This window comes from Bubalus bubalis, chromosome 5, assembly GCF_019923935.1.
Source record: "Bubalus bubalis isolate 160015118507 breed Murrah chromosome 5, NDDB_SH_1, whole genome shotgun sequence".
NCBI lineage: Eukaryota > Metazoa > Chordata > Mammalia > Artiodactyla > Bovidae > Bubalus > Bubalus bubalis.
Window position 1 is genome coordinate 121792654 of NC_059161.1, and position 22521 is coordinate 121815174.

The 22521-nt window shown below is 58.8% G+C and overlaps 1 protein-coding gene across 6 annotated transcripts; it reads right to left on the reverse strand.

Annotated features, from left to right (window-relative positions):
- Positions 1–6179: 6179 nt before the first annotated feature.
- FADS3 (fatty acid desaturase 3) lies at positions 6180–21981 on the reverse strand. 6 transcript variants are annotated; one of them, XM_044942524.2, is made up of 12 exons: positions 21620–21978; positions 12549–12659; positions 11928–12125; positions 11219–11320; positions 10982–11104; positions 10660–10720; positions 10052–10128; positions 9474–9571; positions 9060–9156; positions 8842–8921; positions 8539–8756; positions 6180–7237 (listed from the first exon to the last, which is right to left on the reverse strand). In XM_044942524.2, exons 1-11 carry the CDS (start codon positions 21824–21826, stop codon positions 8573–8575), a joined length of 1338 nt encoding a protein of 445 aa, XP_044798459.1. In that variant the 5' UTR covers positions 21827–21978; the 3' UTR covers positions 6180–7237; positions 8539–8572. The 6 variants fall into 6 exon arrangements, with proteins under 6 accessions (XP_044798459.1, XP_025140972.3, NP_001306726.1 ...); XM_025285187.3 differs by having other exon boundaries at positions 8539–8751; positions 21620–21977; NM_001319797.1 differs by having other exon boundaries at positions 7186–7237; positions 8539–8664; positions 21620–21826.
- Between the last annotated feature and the right edge of the window lie 540 nt (positions 21982–22521).

The window sequence follows — 22521 nt, forward strand, 5'->3', positions numbered from 1 at the left end:
AGCTGCAGCCCTTGGGGCACCCACGGGGAAGGTGGTGGGGAGCAGGTGGGGGTGGCGGCCGAAGGGGAGGGTGGGGTTCTGCTCACAGGGGCGTCAGGAGGCTGTGGTGCGCGGCCCACAGACTTGAGGCTCGGTCTTTCCTCTCTTACTGTCTGGTTTCGAGGCGTTCACGCCTCCCTCCGACACCCTCCCTCCTGGGTACCGCCCCGCCTCCACCCTCTGTCCTGAAGCCAGACCAGACGCACACAGGTGCGGCTTGGGAGCCCCTGCAGCCTGGCCTCCAGGCTTCACACCACCCTCTTTTCTCCCTGCTCTTGAGGTCCGCACCGCAGGGCTGGGTCCCAGCCAGCAGGTGGGATGGCTCCCTGAGCCTGCAGGCTGGCCCCACCGCCTCGGACGGCCGCCCATCCTCTGCCCTTCTGTGGGGTGATGATGTGCTGGATTCCCTGGGTCTCCCTCCCACCGCCGGGTCGGTACTGGGGGCGCCCTTGCAGGCCCCACTTTCTCTTCAGATGTCCAGGGCCCTGGCCCTGACGCCAGGCTCCCTTCACCTCTGTTGCAGCCAGCTCAGGCCTCCGGGCCCAGGGAAATGTCCTGGCCCCACCGGAGCCCTCTGACCCAGGGCTTGAGCAGTTCCATCCCGCCGCCTCCCAAGTCTAGAGCCTGTGACCTCTGGTCCAGGGGGACAGGGCCACAGAAGAGCTCAGCAGAAGCAATGGCCAGGTCAGGGGTGAGCCGGCCTGTAGGCTCAGATGTTTGTTCTGGTTGGGAGACCCAAGATTCTGGAGTAGTCGGACTGCCCCCCCAGAGTGCTCCGTTACTGCCAGGCAGTGCCAGCGAGTCCCTGGCCACCTGGCTGGTGCGGACTTAGGCCCTCCAGGCTGTGAGTGGGCACTGGAGCCCAGCAGCTCATCACAGCCCCTCCCCACGCTGGGGCTGCCCGCGTGGACACGCTCTTTCCTGGTCTATCATGCTCTTGTGTCTTTTACTTGTTTTTTAACCTTTTGCTACAAGATGCGTTCTGCCGGGGGGTGGCGGTGGGACTGGGCCTTGGGACGATCTGCTTGTTCCCACCCCCAGGCCCTCTGCAGCCTCCCCAGGCCCCACAGTGGGCTGAGCTGGGCTCACTCACTGAGGCCTCCATGGCCCTGACTGTCAGGAGACAGAGGGAAAGAGTCCCAGAGGAGGGTGACCCAGAGAAGCCGGGGACTTGGTGGGGGTGGGGGTACCCAATGGGACAAAGAGGGGTTGGGGCCGAAGGCCAGACAGCTGAGGGGACAGGAAAGTGAGAGGGTAGGGAACCTGGCGGCCACTGGGAGGATCCAGAGCTGCTGCATCTGGAAATTAACCCACTAACCCGTAGATAGCTCCAGGGGAGGGCGGGGCAGGAGGGACCAGCTTTGACTGGTGATGGACCTGAGGGTTGCCATGGCAACGAGGGATCGCCTGCCTGAAGCCCTCCTACTGAGAACTGGCTACCCAAAGAGCCACTGTCCCTCCCCTGAGGCAGACTGGATCCATAGGGAACTGACCTTAATTTTTATCATGTTGCTTCCCCACCTCTACACTTTTGGAAATAAAGGATTTTATTCTCACTTCCTTGTTCAGCGCTGGCCTGATTCTCCTCCACTTCCTGTTTGCTGATGCTGGGTGGGGTGTCAATGGAGTATGGAGAAGGGGTATGCTTTGCGCTGGGAGCACTTTCCTCTGTCCATCCCCCCACCCCACCCCCACACCTTTGCTCAAAGAGAACTTCCTTTCTCCTTCCCTAAAGTGCACATCAGGCTAGGAGTTTTGGGCAAATGGCTCAGATTAGTGAGCCCTCCTTCCTCTTCCTGGGGACTCTGTGGAATGAGGCTTTCCAAAGGTCTCTGGGGGGCACAGGCCACCTTCCTGACATCCTCATTCGCCATCCCCCTCCTGAGGGGCCACCCGCAGGCCCCGGGTCACTCGCTTCTGCCAACCTCGGCCCTACCCCTTTCTGGTCAGTGTACCGAGCCCTAGGGGCAGAGTCTCAGAAGGGGCTGAGGGGAGCCCTGGAGACCAGGTGTCTTGTGGCCCCTGTGCCCATGCAGGGGCTCACTGGGTTCCCCAAGCCTGGAAAGAGCCCCAAGGAACGTGCCAGGGCAGTGAGCCTCCTAGTGGCCCCTGCACTGCTCTCTATGCCCTCCCCTCTGGGCTGGGTCCACTTGGCAGGTCAAGCTGGGAGTGCCAGAGAAGTGCCAAGAGGTTTTGGGGAGCCAGGACCTCAGGAGCTCCCACCTGGCCTTGCATCTGCTCCCAGCAGGGTGGGGGAAGGCTCGAGAGTAGACCCCTGTCCTCTCCGCCGCTTCACTTGTGACCTCAGTGTAGCTGGCAGGGACACCCAGCTGGTCCGGCTAGCATGTGTGTGATTCCCCAGTGGGCACAGGTCATCTCTCAACAACCTGTGAGCCTTTGGCCTTGCCCTGCCCTGACACCCATTAGAGGCCCTGGAGTCTGGGAGGGCTTGGGGAACATACCTTCCGTCCCCCTTACCTGTGCCTGTCTTCTCTCTCCTACCTGGGCTAGGCCCAGCACTCTGACTCTCAGGATGGTCCAGTAATAGACACACACACGCCCGGCCAGCTGTAAGTGCAGCATCCATCACCAGTGACAACCAGGATCCCAGCAGGGGGAGAGTGGTGGGAAGGATTCTGCCGCCACTCTGAGAGCATCGGGTAAATCCTGGCCCAGGTGGACCTTCTGTGACTTTCTCCCCCACACTCCCAACCTTGTCCACCCTTGGGGCCAGGGACTGGGAAGACTCATTCCTGCTCTCTGCCTAACTGCCCCTCCTTCCCCATACTCTGCTGAGGCTCTTGCCCAGTATGGAATCATGGGCTTCTGATCCCCACCCTTTGCCAAACTCGTAGCCCCCCCAGTGTTACAGAAGCAAACCTCGATTCACAGGGGAGGAGGCTGAAGCCAGAGGAAAGGACTGGGCAGCTGAATTCCAGGCCCTCACCCTGCCTGGCCCTCCGCTTCCCCACGGGGCGCCCCACAAGGGAAGTGCCATTTCCCGGAGCCTGGGCTCTTCCTGCCCCACATCAGTGTCAGACGGCTCCCCAGAGGAGCGAGGGGCTGGGTGGAGTGGGTGGAGACGAGGGGAGTTAGTCCCTGCGGAGGGGATAAGAGCTCACCATGGCAAGGTGTCCACCCTGATAAAAGTGTATCAGCTTTGTGGGTGGTGTGGGCACCAGGCCCAGAGGAGGGCCTGGCAGGGCAGTTCAGGCTGGTTGTGGACCTAGAGCCCCAGCAGTGGTCACTGGCCTGGCAAGTTCCCAGGCTTCCAATGGGAAGGGACACTCAGACCCTCTTGGCCCACTGGGAGCCAAGAGGAGGCCTTTGGTGAGCCAGGCGGGGCAGGGCGGAGGTGGCAGCCACCTGGACTGGGCATGGACTGCCCTGGGAGTGACAGGCCACTGCTCATGATACAGAGCCTTGGGGCAATCAAAACTCAATTGTCCCAGCTGTGCCATCCCTGGAGAGGTGTGCCCCGCTGGACGCAACTTCTCAAGGAGCCCCCTGGTCCGAGTCTGAAGTGGAAAAGATTAGCTATGGATCCAGTGGGGTACCTACACCCATCTGTGAAGGAACCAGGGCCTGGAGGGTGGAGGCGGGCCCCAGGACCGGAACTAGCCCATCATAAACAGAACAAGCGAACGCCTAGCATACCAGGACTTAAAAGATCATGTCTCTATTGCCCTCTGCTCAGGCATGTGACCTACCAGCCACTCCCACATTATAGGCATGGGCTGGTTCTTGTGAATTGCCATTTCCCCAATCTGCCCAGGCCATCTCATGGAAGACTCCAAGTAAATAAACGCTGGCCGATTGAAGGGGCAAATGAACAAGGCTTCCCTAAAGACTTTTGCTTTTCTTCTGGGCCCAAGACTGTGCAGATCATAAAGCAGGGACACTGCTTTTCTTAGTGGCTCTACCAAGGCCCTTCCCTCTTTCTTTGCACAGACCAGGCCCAGGCCCTGAGACTACAGAAGAAACCTATAGACAGAAGGGGGGACTCAGCTAGGGAGAAGGGTGGATGACTTGGCCCCAGGGATTCTAGCATAAGGGACAGGGAGGAACAAGGGCAGAGATGACCCACCAGTGAAGGATTCCAGGTGGCAGGCAGTGGGATGGCTAACAGGCCAGGGGGCTCCCCAGTGGTCATTTTGTTGTTTGCTCAGTCACCAAGTTGTGTCCGACTCTTGGCAACCCCATGAACACATCAGGTTTCCCAATTCACATCCATTCAGTCGATGATGCCATCCAACCATCTCATCCTCTATCGCCCCATCACCTCCTGCCCTTAATCTTTCCCAGCATCAGGGTCTTTTCCAATGAGTCGGCTCTTCGAATCAGGTGACCAAAGTACTGGAGCTTCAGCTTCAGCATCAGTCCTTCCAATGAATATTCAGGACTGATCTCCTTCAGGATCTACAGGTTTGACCTCCTTGCAGTCCAAGGGACTCTCAAGAGTCTTCTCCAGCACCACAGTTCGAAAGCATCATTTCTTTGGCACTCAGCTTTCTTTATGTTCCAACTCTCACATGCATACATGACTACTGGAAAAACCATAGCTTTGACTATGGACCTTTTTCAGCAAGGTGATGTCTATGCTTTTTAACACATCTAGGTTTGTCATAGCTTTTGTTCCAAAGAGCAAGCATCTTTAAATTTCGTGGCTGCAGTCACTGTCCGCAGTGATTCTGGAACCCAAAATCACTTGGTCCTTTAAACAAGTTATTTCTAGGCAACTACCCGTTTGCAGACGTTGAGGGCACAATGCCCTCGGCCACCACCAGGGGCAGCACAGAGCACGACCTGCTCCACATTGGTGCAGCTATTCCAGGTGCCCCTAGGTGGCGCTGCAGGCTCAGCGTTCCTTCTGGGGGCGGGGCGGGGCGGGGCGGGGCGGGGCGCGTGCTCACCCTGAGTCTGCTGCTGCTGCTGCTAAGTCGCTTCAGTCATGTCCGACTCTGTGCGACCCCATGGACTGCAGCCCACCAGGCTCCTCCGTCCATGTCCTAGTATTTCCCTGATAAGGGCATCAGGGTCGCTATAGGAAAGGCACTGACCGTCTGCCCTGGGGGACTGCCATCCCAGGGCCCACAGGGCACCAGGAGTCAGCAAGTGACCACAGGAAGGGGACACCCACAATGAGAACAAGCAGCCTGGGCAGGGGCCCTGAAAGTGGGACTTACTTTGAAGGTAGGAAGTACCTTTCAAGGACAAAACAGGCTGGGAGGCAGCCACGTGCTTGTCCCAGGTGAGAGCTTGCAATGGCCCCAGGGCCATGGATTGTACACATTTTTAAGAAATGGCTCAGCCCTGTTGCTGCAGGCTCTCAGCAAAAAGCCTTCCACAGGTATCTCTTCTGTCACCCTAGGAGGTCACACTATCACTCCCAAGAGATTGCATAACTTCCCCAAGGTCACAGCCTGGAGTCCAGGACTTTCCCTCCTGGCTGCCCACTCCAGAGAAAAGCTGGACATGGTGTGGAGTGGGTCAGGGTGAGACTGGAGGTCCAGGGAAAGACTGGACAAGAACCTGCCCCCTTCCACTTCCTGTAGGGAACCCAGTCTGGGGCCCTGGGGACAAACAGTGGGGGGCAATCCTATAGCTGGTGGGGAGACTCCAGCCCCTGGGCCAGAAAGCCCCTCAGAGAAATCCTAGCTCAGCGTTTCCTTTTTTTTCTCAATCTGCTGACACTTCTTTTAATGAAACCTTCCACTCAGTTTGGAGCTGCTGAGCAGAGGGGTCCAGAAGCCCGGCTCTCTCTCCTTCCCACCTTCAGGAAGCCCCCCAAAAGTGTCCAAACACCAGAGGCCCAGGCCAACACCCATTTTCCAGATGAGGAGCCCAAGGCTCAGTGAAGGACCACGCCTTGTTCTCAGACTCTCGGGACAGAAAGAGCCCCGTTCCAGGGCTCCTTGGGCTTCCAGGTGTCCCAGACGGTAAAGAATCTGCCTGCAATGCAGGAAACCTGGGTTCAATCCCTGGGCTGGAAAGAAACCCTGGGGAAGGGAATGGCTACCCATTCCAGTATACTTGCCTGGAGGATCCCATGGACAGAGGAGCCTGGCGGGCTATAGTCCATAGGGTCACAAAGAGACAGATACAACTGAAGTGAAATTAATTACACACACACACAGGGGTCCTGCTTGAATGGTTCACTGCAGCAGCTGGAAACCAGCACCTGGTCCCGGACAGGCATGGGGCAGGGGGAGATCCCGATCACCTCCTGTGGACCCGCTCATTGGTGTGATGCCAGGTATACTTCTGAGCTCAGCAGCAGACCCCCACCAGTGGCCCTCTAAGGCCCCTTGGCCATCAGGCCAGTGCAGATGCCGGACAGGGGTGCCTCCTGTGATCTGGGGGTGCCCGCATACATGGCCCTCGGCCCCTGTCTGCCGCCAGTTTCTGTCTCTCTCTGTGTTGTTTAATCGATAAGTCTAGTCTGACTCTTTCTGCAACCCTATCCTACCAGGCTTCTCTGTCCAGGGGATTTCCCAAGCAAGAATACTGGAGTGCCTTGCCATTTCTTTCTCCAAGAAATCTAGACCCAGGGATTGAACCTGTGTCTCCTGCACTGGCTGGCGGATTATTCACCACTGAGCCACCAGGGACGCCTCCCTGTCCTCCCTGTCCAACTATGCAAAGGAGTGAAGTGGGGTGAGCCTGGAGTGAACTACCAAGGTTGCTGGTGACTGGGTGAAGAACAGGAAGGGACCAGGCCCTCAGGGCATCTGAGCCCAGGGCTCAGCTCCCTGACCCAGAGCAGAGGTCAACTCAGAAAGCCACCATCCACCACCGCCCTCTCACCTCCTAACACCCTGATGGCCCAAGGACCTGAACTCCAGTTCCAAAATCCATGCAAATATCTACTCCATAACATACATGGGTTTGTTTTTATATAAAAATAACATTTTTCACCTAAATTTTTGCTCTAGGAAAACATGTCACGCTCACTGTCTTTATACACCATGCCCCTAGCCCTGGTCCTAGTGGGTCTAGAGCCATGGTCGTAGGGCTGTGGAGCAGACGGGGAGGGGACCCAAGAGGACAGACAGGGCCTCCAGCCTGAGGCAGGGCGAGGTGGGGCAGGTGAAGAAGCCTGTCTGGGTGGCTTGGTGGCTGCTGGGGCCCCGGGCGCTGCGGTCATCACTGGTGGAGGTAGGCTTCCAGCCACACATTGCCAGACTTCTTCAGGGACCTGGGTGGTGGGGGTAGGGAAGATATGAGGGACTCAACTGCAAGATATTAACCTCTTCCCCCCACGATGATGAGTGTGAGGGGTGATGGGCAGGCAGCTGGGGTGGGGCCGGAGGGGAGGACTGGGAGAGGTGGCTACAGTCTCATTAACTGCAGTGAAACATAGGCCTTGGGTGGGAGGGGAAAGGGCCCAGGCCACGTCCAGCCAGGAGTCAGGGTGGGTCTGTCCCTCCTCACCCGGCTCTCTCTGTCGCTTCCTCCTGCTGAGCCCTGCAACCCAGAGATTTGTGAGGCATGCAATGTGCCCACCACCAGCCTGATATCAGGCGGGGGGCGGGGGGGCGGACCAGAAGCATCAATAACTTGCAAAGAAAACCCTGTGCCAGGTGTTTGAAAGGGGCCAGGCCAAGTGGCAGGGGCTTCGAGGATCGGGCTGGGAAGGGTGATGAAGGAGGAATTCAAACACCAGTAGAGAAGGAAAGGCCTCGAAGTAAAGGGAACAGCCTGTGCTAAGGCACGTAGGTGGAAGAGCTCTGGCTGAGACTCTGGCCTCTGTTCCCCTGTCGAGGCTACCACCAGGGCCGAGCCCGGTCACCCCTGAACAGCTACAGGAACCCCACTCTGCTCTTCCTGCCCCATCAGTACATTCCTGCAGTCAGAGCACCCTTCCAAAATCCAAGTCCTGTGTGCCCCTCCTCTGCTCAGTGGCTCTCCCACACATCTAGCATACTCCTGTCTCAGGGCCTTTGCACGGTTATTCCCTGGCCCCAGACATGCTGCCCCCAGATGTCTCTACGGCCAGCCCTCTCCCTTCCTCCTTGTCTCTGCTCACACGTTGCCTTCTTACCACCCACCCTGCCACCCAACTAAAAATTACATCTCTGCCTGGTACCCCCCATTTCCTCTCCTGTACCCACCCGAAGGTTTTGTGGTTTTGCTTTGTTTTTTGCTGAAGCACTTCTCCCTTTCTTGCATTTTGTCATTTACTTATTTTCTGTAATTAACTGCTTGTTCTCCGTTTCCCCCTGCTCAGATGTCAGCTCCAGGAAGGCAGGGATGTCGGGAAGTTCTGCTCACTGACAGGGACTGAGCCTGGGCCTGTGTGTGAGTGGACACTGGGAAGGATGGGGGTGGGGTCACAGGCCAAGGGCAGAGAGGCTGATGGGAAAGGCCCTGAATGCCAGCTCCCAGAGAGGAACCTGCGAGAACTCGAGAGAGCCAGGTGGGTGCTCAGGGAGTGGCTGATGGGCCCCAGGGGTGGGCGGGGGCCCCGGGGAGCCACCGTGAGTGGAGGGCCCTTACCTGATGATGTCCACCAGGGCGGTGAGGAAGGGCTTCACCTCGTAGCTGAGGCCGTGCTTGGCGCACAGGGCCTTGACCAGCGGGGCCACCCTGCGATAGTTGTGCCTCGGCATCGTGGGGAAGAGACTGCGGGGGAGACGGTGCCTTGGCACCCCCGGACCTGGGCACCACCTCTCCTGGGCCTTCCAGGAAGTCCAGGGCAGATGTCTTGGCCTCTCCCGGAGTAGATGGGACACGGGGACTCAGGCCTCACTCCCACCCCCATGGCACCCCCCCCAACCCCGCCCCCGGGTCTGCGCTCACTGGTGCTCGATCTGGAAGTTGAGGTGTCCGCTGAACCAGTCGATGAAGAGCGAAGGCTCCACATTGCAGGTGGCTGCCAGCTGCCAGGAGCGGGCAGGGCACGGGTGAGGGGGCTGGCACAGAGCGCCAACCCCACGGCAGTCCCATCAGCGCCCCCATTCCTCCCAGCTGGGGACCCCACCCCTACCCCCAGGATGGGCCCTACCCCGGCTGCCCACCTGAGAGCTGGCCCAGTCCCGGTGCTTCTCATGGCCAATCTCCCTGGGGATATGGTTCATCTGTGTGATCCACACGAACCAGTGGCTCTCCAGGACCCTGTAAGAGGAGGTTCAAGGTGCTGCCCCACATCCTGCTGACCACTCAGCTTCCCCATCTGTACTATGGGATCGCAACTCCTCCCCACTGGTGTTTCAAGCAGCCAAGTGGCATGGAGGCCACTGCCAGGCTGAGCCCAGAACAGCCCTACTCAAGAGGGTGGACACCCCAGATCGCTTCCCTGAGACCTGGCACCCCCTGGATGCTGCCACTCAACAGCCCAGGGAGACAGTACTGCTGTCCCCATTCTGCAGATGGAAACACTGAGGGCCGTGGTCAGGGTGCTCTTCTGCTTGTCATGCCAAACCTGGCCATACCTGACAGCCACAAAGAGGAGCAGCGCCCCAGGAACGCCATAGAAGGGGATGTAGGACAAGAGGAAACGGGCGTAGAAGCTGGCAGCCCAGAGCAAGTCCTGTAGAGGAGGGAGGAGGAGGGGGAGGCCGCAAGGCAGCCCGGAGGGGGAGCTGAGGTCATGCCCATCCTTTCGGCTCGATGTGCCTCGGACGGGCATATCACCACCCCTTCTCTGGGCCCGGGTTTCTCAGCCAGGTAAAGGGACAAGTCCTCGCCTGCCAGCCTTACAGGGCTGCCCATGGATGCTGTGCAAGGGTGTGGGATGAAGGAAGCCTTGCCCAGAAGACAAATACCTGGCAGAGGGGGCCCAGGGGGTCCCCACCCTCATCTCTCACTGTGAGAGACGCACACCACACCCTGTGCACACGCTGACCTGGCAACCACACACGCACACACTCATGCCCCCTGCTCTCGAGCACACGTGTTCCACATCACTACACGCACACCTGTTTGCAATGGTGGACTGGGCTGTCCCTGACACCCCACCTTCCTCCACCACAGCTGTATGCCCGGGGGAGCTGGCAGGGCCCCCGCTCACCGTCCACTGCATGCACACCAGCATGTAGGCCAGATTTTCCACTTCGAAGTTCACCAGCGTGAGTAGCGGCGGGCCGACTGCAAGGAGGGGCATGAGGGGGGCTCAGGAGCAGGGTGGGGTGCAGAGTGGGCCGGCCAGAGGGATGGGGAGGGGGCTCTGTTCCTCCAGCGGGGCTGGAGGCTGGTCCCACCCAGCAGGGATGAGCCCGCATCACCCACAAGGACTGGTCCTCGCTCAGGCCCTCGGTGTCTGAGCCTTTCCAGGCTGGTCCTTGCCCCACCGCCTCCCCCATGCCCCTTCTGCAGGTTGGCACCAGCCTGATATATCCCCACCCTTTAATCCTCACCTTGTGGCCCCCACAACTGCCCTAGGGCTCGGGATGCCCTGACTGAGGGCAAGAAGGAACTCTGAAAGCTGCAGCCAGGGCTGTGACCGCCGCTGACCAGAAGGCACCCCAGTGGAGGGAAGGGCTAGGGCAGAGGCTGGCCACGGAAAGCTGCATGGACTGCAGGCTGGGGTGACCAGAGACGTGCAGTGGACAAGGCAGGCCCCGGCGTGGCCCCCACCCCACCTGTGCCCCCGCCCCCAGGAGGACAAGGGATACTCACTCAGGAAGAAGTACAGGTGCTGGTGGTTGTAGGGCAAGTATCTGCGCTTCTTCTTGCCATACTGTGAGGATACAGGCGGCCCGTTGGGGAGGGCGGCTCTCCAGGCCCTCCTTGCCCTGGGCAGGGCCAGGGGGCTGACTGGGCCAAGAGGCCAAGGCAACTCTGGATTCTAGCCACTGGGAGGTGGGGCGGGGGCACCCTGGGAACAGGGGCTCTGCCTAGAACTAGATAGAGTAGGGGGCGGGGCCAGCACAGGGCTGGGGGGCTCTGGGGCCACCAGGTTTCCGCTGCAGGCCTGGCCTGAGCGTGTCCCCCCACGCACCTCAACGGACGACTCCCCCAAAAGGAAGACAGGCGCCACAGTCACGTCTGGGTCCTTGTGGAAGATGTTGGGCTTGGCGTGGTGCTGGAAGTGGCGGAAGTTCCACCAGTGTGCAGAGAAGCCCTGCAGGGGAGCGGGCTCTCAGGTGTGGGGCCGGGTCATGCCCACCTCCCCATGCAGCCCCGTCCCCACTTGGCCCCCCCGCCCCGGCAGCCCGCCTTCCGCCCCCACCCTCACCTTCAGCTGCCCCATCACAAACTGCTGGGCCAAGTGGTTCCACCGGGAATTCCTGAAGATGGACGTGTGGCCCAGGTCGTGCTGCAGACACCAACTCTGGGCCTGGGGAGATGCAGGGTCCGGGGCTGTGGCAGGGAGCTGCCGGGGGTCCAGCCCGGAGCCCTGGCCAGCCAGCCCTCCCAGCTCGTAGGGCACCCCCACAGCTCGCGTTCCACTCTAGACCCTAGTGGACCAGCTTCCTCTTTTTTTTTAATTTAGTTTTTATTTTCTGGCCGCCCAGCACGGCATGTGGAATCTTAGTTCCCCTGCCAGGGATTGAACCTGCACCCCCTGCAATGGAAGTGCCGAGTCTTAACCACTGGACTGCCAGGGAAGTCCCCAGATTCATCTTTTAAGAGACAAGGACAGCTGAGCTGGGGAGGTCCAGGGGCTGCAAGACTGGCGTGGAGCTGCAGGCAGCAGCCTTCCAGCTCTGGACCCTGGGCTCCCTGCGGGGTACTAAGTAAAGCGCTTCCTTAGTTCATTTAAAATGAAGCTGGACTTATGGGGCCTCTGGCTGGTCATTCTTTGTCTGCAGACAAAGAAAGAAACAAATGTTTTCTTTGTTTGCTGGTCAATGTTTGTTTTCAGCAAACATTTCCCAAGTGCCCACGTGTGCCAGGCCATGGCTGTTGTCAGTCTAGGTGTCTGCAAGACAGTGCTGGGTCACCTGGGAGACGGCCAGGATGAGGGCGGCCAGGGTGCTGGGCACCCAGCCGGGGCCGAGCATGTAGATCATGAGCCAGGCGAGCACCTCCATGGCCAGGATGTGGCCCAGCAGGAGACCGAAGAAGGCGGGCTTGGCTTCAAACAGCTTCATGTCCTCCACCGCCTGGCGCAGGGCTCGGAAGTCCTCGATCAGCTGGGTCTGCAGGGGCGGAACAGCTGGTTAGCCGAGGAGGCGAGGGAGGCCCCCCACTCCCACCCTCCATCCCCACCACCCTCCACAGCCACTCCTCCTAGGGTCCAAGGGGTGTGGCCAAAGGGGACGGAGTGCCCAGCTTGGGGTTCCCCCATCCCCACAAAAGGTGTGGGGAGCCTGAGAAGCAGGGAAAACCCTTAGAGCTCAGTTCATCTAAATCCTCATCATAGATGGGGATGCAGGGCCCAGAGCAAGGAAGGGGGTCTTCCTGGAGTCCCCCAGGAAATGCTGGTGCATGTAGGCGTCCCTACAGCTCTGCCAGCAACTGTCTGCTCGGGAGGGCTGGCAAACCATGAAGCTGTTACCAGCAATGCCCCCATTCTTCCAGCCCCACACGAGGGGCTTAGCCTCCACCGGGGCCCTGCTCACATTCTGGGGTCCATCCTGGCTGGGCTCCTCTGGGGCCAGCTCTCCAATCAGGAGAGGCTGCAGGAACTTGCGCACAAAACTGAGGTCCTGGTGGAAGGCGTGGAAGGCATCCTGAAGGAGAGCAGAGAGTCAGGTGGACAGACAGACAGACAGCTGGGGCAGCACCCAGAGGCAGCAGGCAGAGACAAAGCAGAAGGGCTGCTGATGGAAGGGCAGAACAGGCAGGCAGGCAGCTAGTTGTTCATTAGTCACAACTGAATGACGGTCAGCCTTGCCCATGAGTCCTCCCTGGTCCTTCCCAGGCCCTGGGTGCCCTGCTTGGGTACCCCTCGCCTCCTGGACTCCAGCTGCTTCACCCTGTCATGGGGCCTTTCCTCAAACTTGGTTGGGTGTTTTAAAATCTGGATTTACAGAAAGTTTTCCCTGGAACACTCTGCTTCTGTTCATGAAGGGGTTTGACTTTTCCAAAAAAGATTGCGGGAACGCTTTCTCAAAATCATATGCTTTTCTACTGGGTCACAAATGTCAGATCTACCAGCTTTTACAAACATAAGCAGTGAGTAACGTGTGAATGAGGAAATTGGCAATTGATGACCACTGGGCCACCAGGAGAAAAAAAAAAAAATCCACCGAAGACCACACAGCCTGAAGATGCTCGAACAGTTAAACTTCTCTAATTTGAAAAGCAGGAGGACAAAATAAGTTTGTTTTTTTTTTTTAAAAAAATAAGTTTAATAAACAATCTAACATTCCTGTTATTCTCTGTAATGGTGGCGGGGGGTGGGGGCAGGGTGCAAAGCAAAAGGGGTTAGAGGAAGAGAGCGACCTCAAGCAAGATAAAGGGCCGAGGGATAAAGATAAAGAGGAGAGGGACTGGTCAGGAAGTGACCCCCATCGCTCATGCTTGACAGCGCTGAACTGTGAGTAAACTTGAACATCACACCTAGGGCTCAGTCTTCCTGATCTAGCCTGATCTAGTCTTCCTGATCTGGCTCACTGTCGTTCGCAAATGGGTTTTTATCCTTGGACTTTCTGAGTGAGCCAGCCCCAGCTGACCAGAAGCCTGGACTGTGGAAGCAGTGTCTGGGGCCAGTTGGGATGGGGATGTCCCCAGGAAGGTGACTGCTGGCTGCTATTGTCCTCTCACTAATGAGACTAGCAGCACCTGGTGGGCATTACTGCACACATCCCCCACACCATCCTGTGCCGGGCTCAGAAGAACCTCAGGCCTCTCCAGCCCCCACCTAGAGGCTGCACCTGCAGGATTCACCCAAGGGGTTCCCCTTTCCTTGTTAGCTGCTCTCCCCTCCTGGCCTAGAGCAGCCTGAGGACCTGGGGGCTCCAAGGGTGTAGCTTCTGGAATAACCTAGGTCCTTGGGAAGGCTGACTTGGGGCCCCTCCCTGGAGCTCACAGTAGGGGACAGGGCTGTATTGGTATAGATCTGTCTCCAGGGAAGAGCTCTGATGGAGGGGGGAGCACCCCGGGGAGACAGGGGGTTGAGGGGAGGCTGGCCCCCCAGGAAGCTGCCATGGCCCTGGCTACCTGGGGAGTGTTGGCTGGGGAGCTAAAAGGAAAATTGCTGTGCTTGGCTGACCCCGCTCACCGTGACCCCGAACAAGTCTGTTCTCCTGCCTGGAACTAGGCAAATCCAGGGGGCAAACCCAAGGGATGAGACTCCAGACCTTTCTGGCTCTAGAGCCAAGAGCATTAACTTTTTTTTTTTTCTTTTTAATTACAGTCAAACATACATAAAATTGACCATTTTCACTATTTCGAAGTGTACAGTTCAGTGGCATTAAATGTATTCACTTTTTGGGCAACCATCCCTGCCATCCATCTCCAAAACTTCATCTACCTCAACTGGAACTCTGTCTCCATGAAACACTGTCCCCATTTCTACCTCTCCCAGCCCTCAGAGCTCAGTTGATAAAGAATCTGCCTGCAGTGCAGGAGACCCCAGTTAGACTCATGGGTCGGGAAGACCTCCTGGAGAAGGGATAAGCTACCCACTCCAGTTTTCTTGGGCTTCCCTTGTGGCTCAGCTGTAAAGAATCTGCCTGCAATGTGGGAGACCTGGGTTTGATCCCTGGGTTGGGAAGATCCCCTGGAGAAAGGAAAAGCTACCCACTCCAGTATCCTGGCCTGGAGAATTTCCATGGACTGTATAGTCCATTGGGTCACAAAGAGTCAGACACAACTGAGCGACTCTCACTTCACAGCCTCCGAAAACCATAGGTACTGCTCTCTGTGAATTGACTTGAAGGAAATTCCCTGGTGGTTCAGTGGTTAGGACTTTATGTTTCCACTGCACAGGGCACAGGTTCAATCCCTGGTCAGGAAACTAAAGTCCTGCGAGTCATGCAGCTCGGCCAGAAAAAAACAAAGCATTGACACTTAGTAGAGGAATCATATAGTCTGTGTCACTGACTTGTCACTTAGCATAATGTCTTCAAGGTTCATCCATGTGTAGCATGTCAGAACTTCCTTCTGTTTTAAGCCTGAATGAGTGTTGACTCTGATTCTCATTTCCTCTGAAACCCCCCTGGTGGTGTACAGAGCCCACATACAAACAGGCACACGGCACGCTCACAAATGGTGTAACAACCAAGGCTCACAGGTGTCACAGAAATTCAGTGCCATAAGCGTGTGCCTCTACACAAGCAGACATGACCACCAACCCACGAAGGCTCACAGCCACGCTCGGGAACAACGCGCACGGGCAGTCACTCGGGTACCCAGAGAGACACAGCCCGGCGCGCGCGCGCGCGCGCACGCACGCACACACACACACACACACACACACACACACACACAGCTGACGCGTGTCCTGTGGCTACGGCCCCAGGATGTCTACCCTCCCAGCCCTCCTCTCTCCTGACCTCTGAGTCTGTTCTGGGGCCACCCCAGCACCCGGCAGACCCCAGATGCTCCAGGGCCATGCTCTTGAGCTGAGCAGCTGGGGCAGCAGGTCACCTCCCCGACTCCTTTCCCCTCGCCCGGATGTACCCAAGCCAGGCCTGGAGATGCCCCGAAGGAGAGGCCACAGCCAGGCCCACCCAGGAGACCTCCAGCCAGGTGTGTTCCTTACAGTGAGTAGGGAAGGGGTGAGCCCCCTCAGGTCCAGGTGGGACCATCCCGGAGCTCACGGACAAGTCTCCACCTGATGGGTGGGTAGATACTGGGAAAGCAGCCCAGGTTCCTGGGGCTGGGTTGAGCACTCCAGAGCCTACACTTCTTGCGGTCTGAGTATCAACACAGTAGGTCCCTGGCTTCAGACCCAAACCTCAGCAAAGTTTTTTTTTTTTTTCCTGGACTAGTGGCTGGGGCCATGTGACCCAGTCCTCTTTGGCCTCTGTTTAAACATTCAGGAATCTCAATGGGCAGAAGACTTAGAGAGGTTGAGCCAGTTACCCAAGGTCACACAGCTCCATCTGATGAAGGCTGGGCCAGAACTTGGTCTGCCTGTAAAATGGTGCTTGTGGCCCCTTGGCAGTAGCCTCAGGGTGGCCACTCCCTGGTCAGAGGGGAGGCGGTGTGTCTTCTAGGTGGGGGCAGGGGGTCCTCATCATGAGGCTGGTCACCATCCTGAGTAACCAACGATCTGGCTGCTCAGAGGCCAGGGTGTGGGGGTCTTGGCACTGCAGGAGGTCCCAGCCCTACACTGCGCCTCCCCCAACCCCAGCCCCCAGTGCATCTGGAAACATCTTCTCAGGGGCACGGGTGCAAACCCTGTGACTTTCCCCCAAGGAGGTGGCAACTGAGGCCTCTCACTAGTTCTTGGAACAGACTTGGGTGAAACTTCTAGAATTAAAATGGTGTCTCTAAACATAGACTGCAGGTGGCAGGGACAGGCCCTGTTCACGGCGGTGGCCTCGGAGCCCCGCACAGAGCAGGCGCAGGATGGCAGGTGTGAATATGTGGACAAGAGCTGACCCTCCACAGCCCACCAGACAGGGGGTCTGAACCATTTTGCCGGGGGCGGGGAACAGAGGCTCTGAGTGGTGGGCCCACCCGCCCCAGAGTCTGCAGTGGCAGAGCAGGGATTCAAACCCAGGGATCTCCTGTGAGGTCCATGTCCTCCCAGGGCACAGCTCCCACCCAGCCCTGCCTCAGTCCCCGGAAGCCTCAGAGAGGCCCCTGCTCAGGCCCCCAGCCCCGCCTTGAACTCCAGGGAGCAGCTGGTTAAGGGCAGGCGTGGGGAGACTCAGGAGGCAGCCTGCAGAGGGTAGGAGCCGAGTCATTCATGAGCCACGCCAAGCCGTGGAGCCGCAGACAAGATCACACCCCTTCTCCTACCTGTACTTTGTCATCAGTAAATCAGGCATCACTCGTGCCCATCTCGTGGGGCTGCCGGAGGACTGAGTCAGTGCAGGTAGAGCACGGAGAAGGGGCCTGGCGTCCAGTCCCCGTGGCCTCAGCTGCCCTTCACCGTGGTCCACCCAGAGATCCAGGCCCGCAGGCGGGAGGCGGGAGGGTGGAGGTATGCCCTGCTGGTCATGTTCTGGGCAGCCTGAGGCGAGGAGGCAGGACACCTTCCACCCCAAAGATAAGGTGGAGGTGGGGAGCATTTCTGATCACTTCTTCAAAGAATTTGGAATGTTCCAGATCAGGAAAGGGGTGGAGCAGCTGGGGGCTCAGGTGGCCTGGGTCTGCTCCTCTTAACCTCGGCTCAGTGGGTTGTGAGGATGGGGGTGGGCACACTCAGGAATTCGTCTCTCTCTCCCTCCCTCCCTTTCGAGTGGGAAGATTCGAAAGGAAATCCGGATCTCACTCCCAGTGGCCAAATGCTCCTTCCAGCCAGTGGGGAGGCACTATCAGTATCCCCATTTTATAGAAGAGGAAACTGAGGCCAAAGGGCACACAGGTCTGGACATGAGTATCCAACTCCTGCCCAAGCAGCAGAGTCTTGCTCAATGGCAGATGCCCCAGGAAGTTGCCCCTATCCCCCCCAGCATCCCTGGTGTCCCTGGTGATGAGTGTGGTGGCCTGGGAGAGGGTGGTCTCCTCCACCCAGCACCCTTGGCCTCACAGGTGCCACTGACCCAGCTGTGACATGAAGTGGACCCCTGGGTCCTCTCTCCACCACTGAGTTCTGGTTCTCTCCCGCTGCTGTTTCCTGAGAAACCCATGGCTGCCACTTGGGCATCCTTACGAGGAAATGTAGATGGGCTCCCAGGGTGCTTAGGCCGCTAGCATCCCCACATTCCTGCCCAGCACCGCACAATCCTGACACCTCCCCAAGGCACTGCAACACCCCTATCCCCCCACCGCCCAGCTCCTCCAGGGGCCTGGGTGGGTGGGGACACTGCAGAAAACACCTACAGAGCCCAGAGAGGGCAAGCTTCACAGGAGTGGCCATAAGGCAGCTTTCAAGGCAGCCAGCGTGGTAGTGGAAGCAGAGCATGGGCCCCGGGACCAGGTCATCTGAGTCCCCGGCCAGCCCCTCTCTCTGGCCCCACTCTCACTCAGATAGCCTCAGATCTGCCCAGACCTGCCCCTACCCAACTCCCAGACACAAACCCCACCTTCCAAGCCCAAGGACAAAGGTCCTGCCCTTTGAGGGTTCCAAAAAGGTCCGTTTAAATCACCCATATTCAGCCTCAGTCTCCTCATCTGCAAAATGGGCCAACACTGGGATCACCTCTGAAGTTTGTTGTCTGGATACCACCCGGAGTTAGATCCTAATGGTTCCCATTGGTGCCCCTGAGCCCAGCATCGCCTGCCCTCTCCCCTGGACACACCTGCACCTCAGGGCCCAGGTGAATGGCCACCTCTTCCAAGTGGCTTCCCCTGGCAGGGCTGGGGGGGAGGTCCTATCATCTGTTAACGCCTCCCTCTTCTCCTGGGAGGCTCTGCCTTCCCCTTCCTCACTAGGGATCCTTTTAAAATGTATCGATATGTCAGATTCCCCTGTCTTCTCTGTTCTGCCCTGCATTCTCCCCTTAGAATAAAACCAAAGTCCTGATTCCCCTGCTACTGCCGGTCCTCATTGCTGGCCCTTCTCCTCACTGCTTGGCTCCAGCCACACCGATGGTCTTGCTATTCCCTGAATGCACAGAGTATGGCCCCACCTCTGAGCCTTCGCCTTAGCTGGTCCCTCCGCCAAGGAACATCCTCCTAGCAGATTTTTTTTCTGCTGCCTCATGCAGCATGAGGGATGAGAGTTCCCCAACCAGGGATCAAACCCATGCCCCCTGCAGTGGAAGTGTGGAGCCTTAACCACTGGACTGTCAGGGAAGTCCCTCCCAGCAGATTTTCTGTTCATAGCTGTATCTTCAGAGGTTAGGTCAAGGTTTGGCATATGGGATATGCTTGCTGGTATCTGCTGTTGAATCTAGTGAGTTAATAATTGAAGAATGAATGAAATAAACAGCAAAGTGGCAGTGGAGCAGGTGGTCAAGAGCATGGGCTGTGAATTCAAATCCGAGACCCATCACTTAATTTCAAGTCATTTTGCCTCTCTGAGTCTCAGTTTTCTCATCTGTAAAATGGAAATAATAACAGTACCTGTCCCATAGAGGTATCATGAGGATTCAAAGAGGGACTGTCTATAAATCAAGCACTGAATTTGGAGCCTGGCACATAGTGGGTGCTCAGCGCTCAGCCCTGGTCAACTTATGACCAGCAGTGGCTGGGCCTTGCCCCTCCCTGGCTGGTCCCTCTAGTCTCAGACTGCCTATGACTCTTAGAAAAACCTGGCTCAGGGCCCAGAGCACTCTCCCCAGGGTACCCGGCTTTGTATCCCAGGATGGCCACAAGCTGACTTCACGGCACAGGAACTCTGGGAATTTCCTGGCAGGAAGGCTTCTGTGGCCTGAACAGGAGAACAGCTGATGGGCGGCAAGGGCTGGTAAGAGGTGGCTGCGGGAACACAGCCCCTGTGACATGGCTACCCCACCCCCACCAGTGCTCCAGGGCAGGGGCTGGGGTGCCTGGGGGTCTGAGCTGGACCACACCAGGCCCTGGGTGGTCTGAGCCCTGCTCTGCCCTGTGGGCTCACCACAGACAAAACCTCGGGTCCTCCACCCCCAATCTCCTCATAACCCCTTTGGGCTGAACAGACCAGGTATTGGTGGCAACTTAAGCCCAGTGTCTGGGCCTCGGAAAAGCTAAGAGATGGCCTAACATCACGCCCTGTTACAGACATGAATGAACCAAAGAGGTGGCTATGTCATGGCTGTCCACTGCACTCTATGGTCTGCAGGGCACACTCACACTTATCAGCCGGCAACTCACGCTGACTGGGAACAACTGCGTGGCAGCTATGGGGCCGCAGAGTTGCAAAGGCACAGTCCTGCCCTCAGCTGGCTCACTGTCTGTCCCCGCTGCCCCCACTTTACAGATGGGGAAACTGAGGCTCACAGGAGTGACATGCCTGGTTCAAGGTCACTCAGAGCCTCCAATGGCAGAGCCAGTCCATGGCCCCAGGGAACAGACAGCATGTTTTTTAATGGAAATGGGAAAACAGACCCTGTTGGTGAGGAATCAGTGAGAAAGCAGTCACGTGGGGTCTCAGGGTATAGAGCTAAATGGATGATGGGGTTCCTGCACAGGAGGGTCCCCAGCATAGGCCTGGGCACCAAGCAGGAAAAAGTGACTCACAAACATTCTTCATCATCTTCCTCTCACCAGCTTCCATCCTGTCCGCCAGGTCAGAGGTTGAAAAAAGGCCAGAGCGGCCACCTCCAGGATCCTGGAGGGGTGGCCAGCGCTCAGCCCAGGGGATGAGGGAGGAGCTGCAGCTCCTTACCAACCCACCCCCCACCCCCGCCCCAACACCCTGGCAGCAATGCATGTGTGTGTAACCATGCACACAAACACAGGCCTCGTTCACACACATATAGGCCTGGAGACGGTCACACACTCACCAGCCCTCAGTCAGCTCACACTCCCTGGCCACCACGTGGCCCCCTGGCACCGCGCACAAGGGTTTGACTGTCACCTTCTAGAGTTTCAGGAGATGTCTGATCCCTAATCTCTCAGCTTCCGGGGAAAGTGAGGAAGAGAGACTTTTTCCTTAAAAGAGTCCCGGGAAGATCACCCAACCCACAAGAGAAGGCAGTGGGCAGAGAGAAGGTGGTTCTGGAAACAGGGCCACTGACCCTGCTGGGACAGGACACAATCTCTTTTGTTATTTAAAGCCCCACCAGTTAGCGATGCATCCCCTGGAATCTTGAAGAACTTCCTGGTGCCCAGGGTGACCAACCTAGAATTTGGAATGGTCAAGGACAGAGCGTCATGGCCCCAAGCCCTATTGTTTGGCTGGGGGGAGGGGGCGGGCGGTCTCTGGGAAAAGGGGCTGGTGAGGAGTCTCACCCTGATGGCTCCTCTGCCAAATGGTCCCACTGGACAGGCCACATTCCTCCTTGACCAAAATGTCTCAACATGGCTGCGGAGGGGAAGCTGGGGTCCACAGGGCCCTGCCTGTTCCTGGGGTGACTGTGCTTTCCGAAGAGGCCCACCCAGCCTGACTGGCAAAATTCTCCCACACGCAGCTGCTAGCCCAGGAGAGGTGAGTCACTGCCCCTCAGAGCCATTCACAGCAGCTCCTGGGAAAGCCACAGACCTCTAGGCCCTGCCCAGGCTCTGCTGCCCTGCCTCCAGCCTCTGAGGGCACATCCTTGCCAGCCCCTAGGGAACCCGCCCTACCTCTGGCATCCAGCAAGCACCCAGCATGAAGACCCTGTCTGGGGGGGTACCCAGAACCCCGAGGAGGAACACCAGAGCATCAGGGAGCACCCTCACCTAGGCCAGCGCTTTCTGCCTGGACACACCCACCTCTGAGACTCCCCTTCCTCCCACAGACATCTGCTGCAGCTCAGCCCCAGGGGTGCGGGTCCTTTTGCCGGGCTGTGGTCTTCTTACTCCACATCAGGCCCCCGTCAGTCCCTCCCAACTCTGGGTCCCCCGTCAGGAGGTCAAAGGTCAGCGCGAGTAGGAAGGATGCTAAGCACCCACCCGGCTCCCACGCCGCGCCGCTCCCACCCGCGGTGGAGCAGGGGACGGTGCCCAGCGACCAGGCCCCAGCCGAGCACCGGGGCTCCACCCGGCCGGCGGTGGGCGGCCTTACCGTGGCGTCCTCGGCGCCGTGGTGGCCGATGAGGCGGCTGCCCCCCGGGTGTCGCTGTGCCCAGCGGCTGATGTCGTAGACGCGACGCTCAATCACCAGCCACTTGTCGCCTGGCAGGTTGTGCCGGCGGACCTGCTCCCAGCGGAGGGTGGGCAGCGGCGCCCCCCGCTGCCCAGGTTCCCAGTCTGGCTCCCCGACGCCGCCCATGGCTGCGCGCAAAAGTCCTCGCGAACCCGGGACCTCGCCGAGCGGAGACCCCGAGGGGAGCGAGGCAGCGATGGAAGACTGCCTCCGCCGCCACCCGCTGCTCCGCGGCCCCGCCCTGCCGCTGCGGCCTCCGTACGAGCGTGCGCCGGCCCGGCTGTCCGCGGGCAACTTTTCCCTCCCTTATAACCGTGCTGACAGCGCTCGCCTCGCCCCCTCCCCGCGCCCCGGCCCCCGCCGCAGCCGCCCCAATCCCCGCGCAGCGGCTCGGCCCCCATTGGCTGCGCCGCTCGCCGGCGGGGCCGGCGGGGAGGGCGGTGTCGAGGCGGGCGCGGCCCGCCCGCGGGGCTCCGCGGCCACCACACCCCGGCCTGTGGGGGGCACCGGCGCAACCCTGCTCTTGCCCAGCGGGGCAGGGAGGGCGGGGCCGGAGGGAGGTGAAGCCGGCAGCCGGCGTCCGCCGCGCCCTCGGGGGCCCGGTCCGCGTGGGGCCCTGAACTAGAGTCTGCGAAGAATGGGCTTCCCGCTGCGCCCTCTGGAACGTTAAATTCTGAGCTCTTAGAGGTAGGGACACTACCTCGAGATGATTGTAAAGAGCTCTCGAACCAGGGGTCCCCAGCATCCGCTCCGCGAGGTCTCTCGGTCGGGGCTGTTACTGGCCTGACCACCCCCACCCCTCGGGGGACCATCTGTGGAGG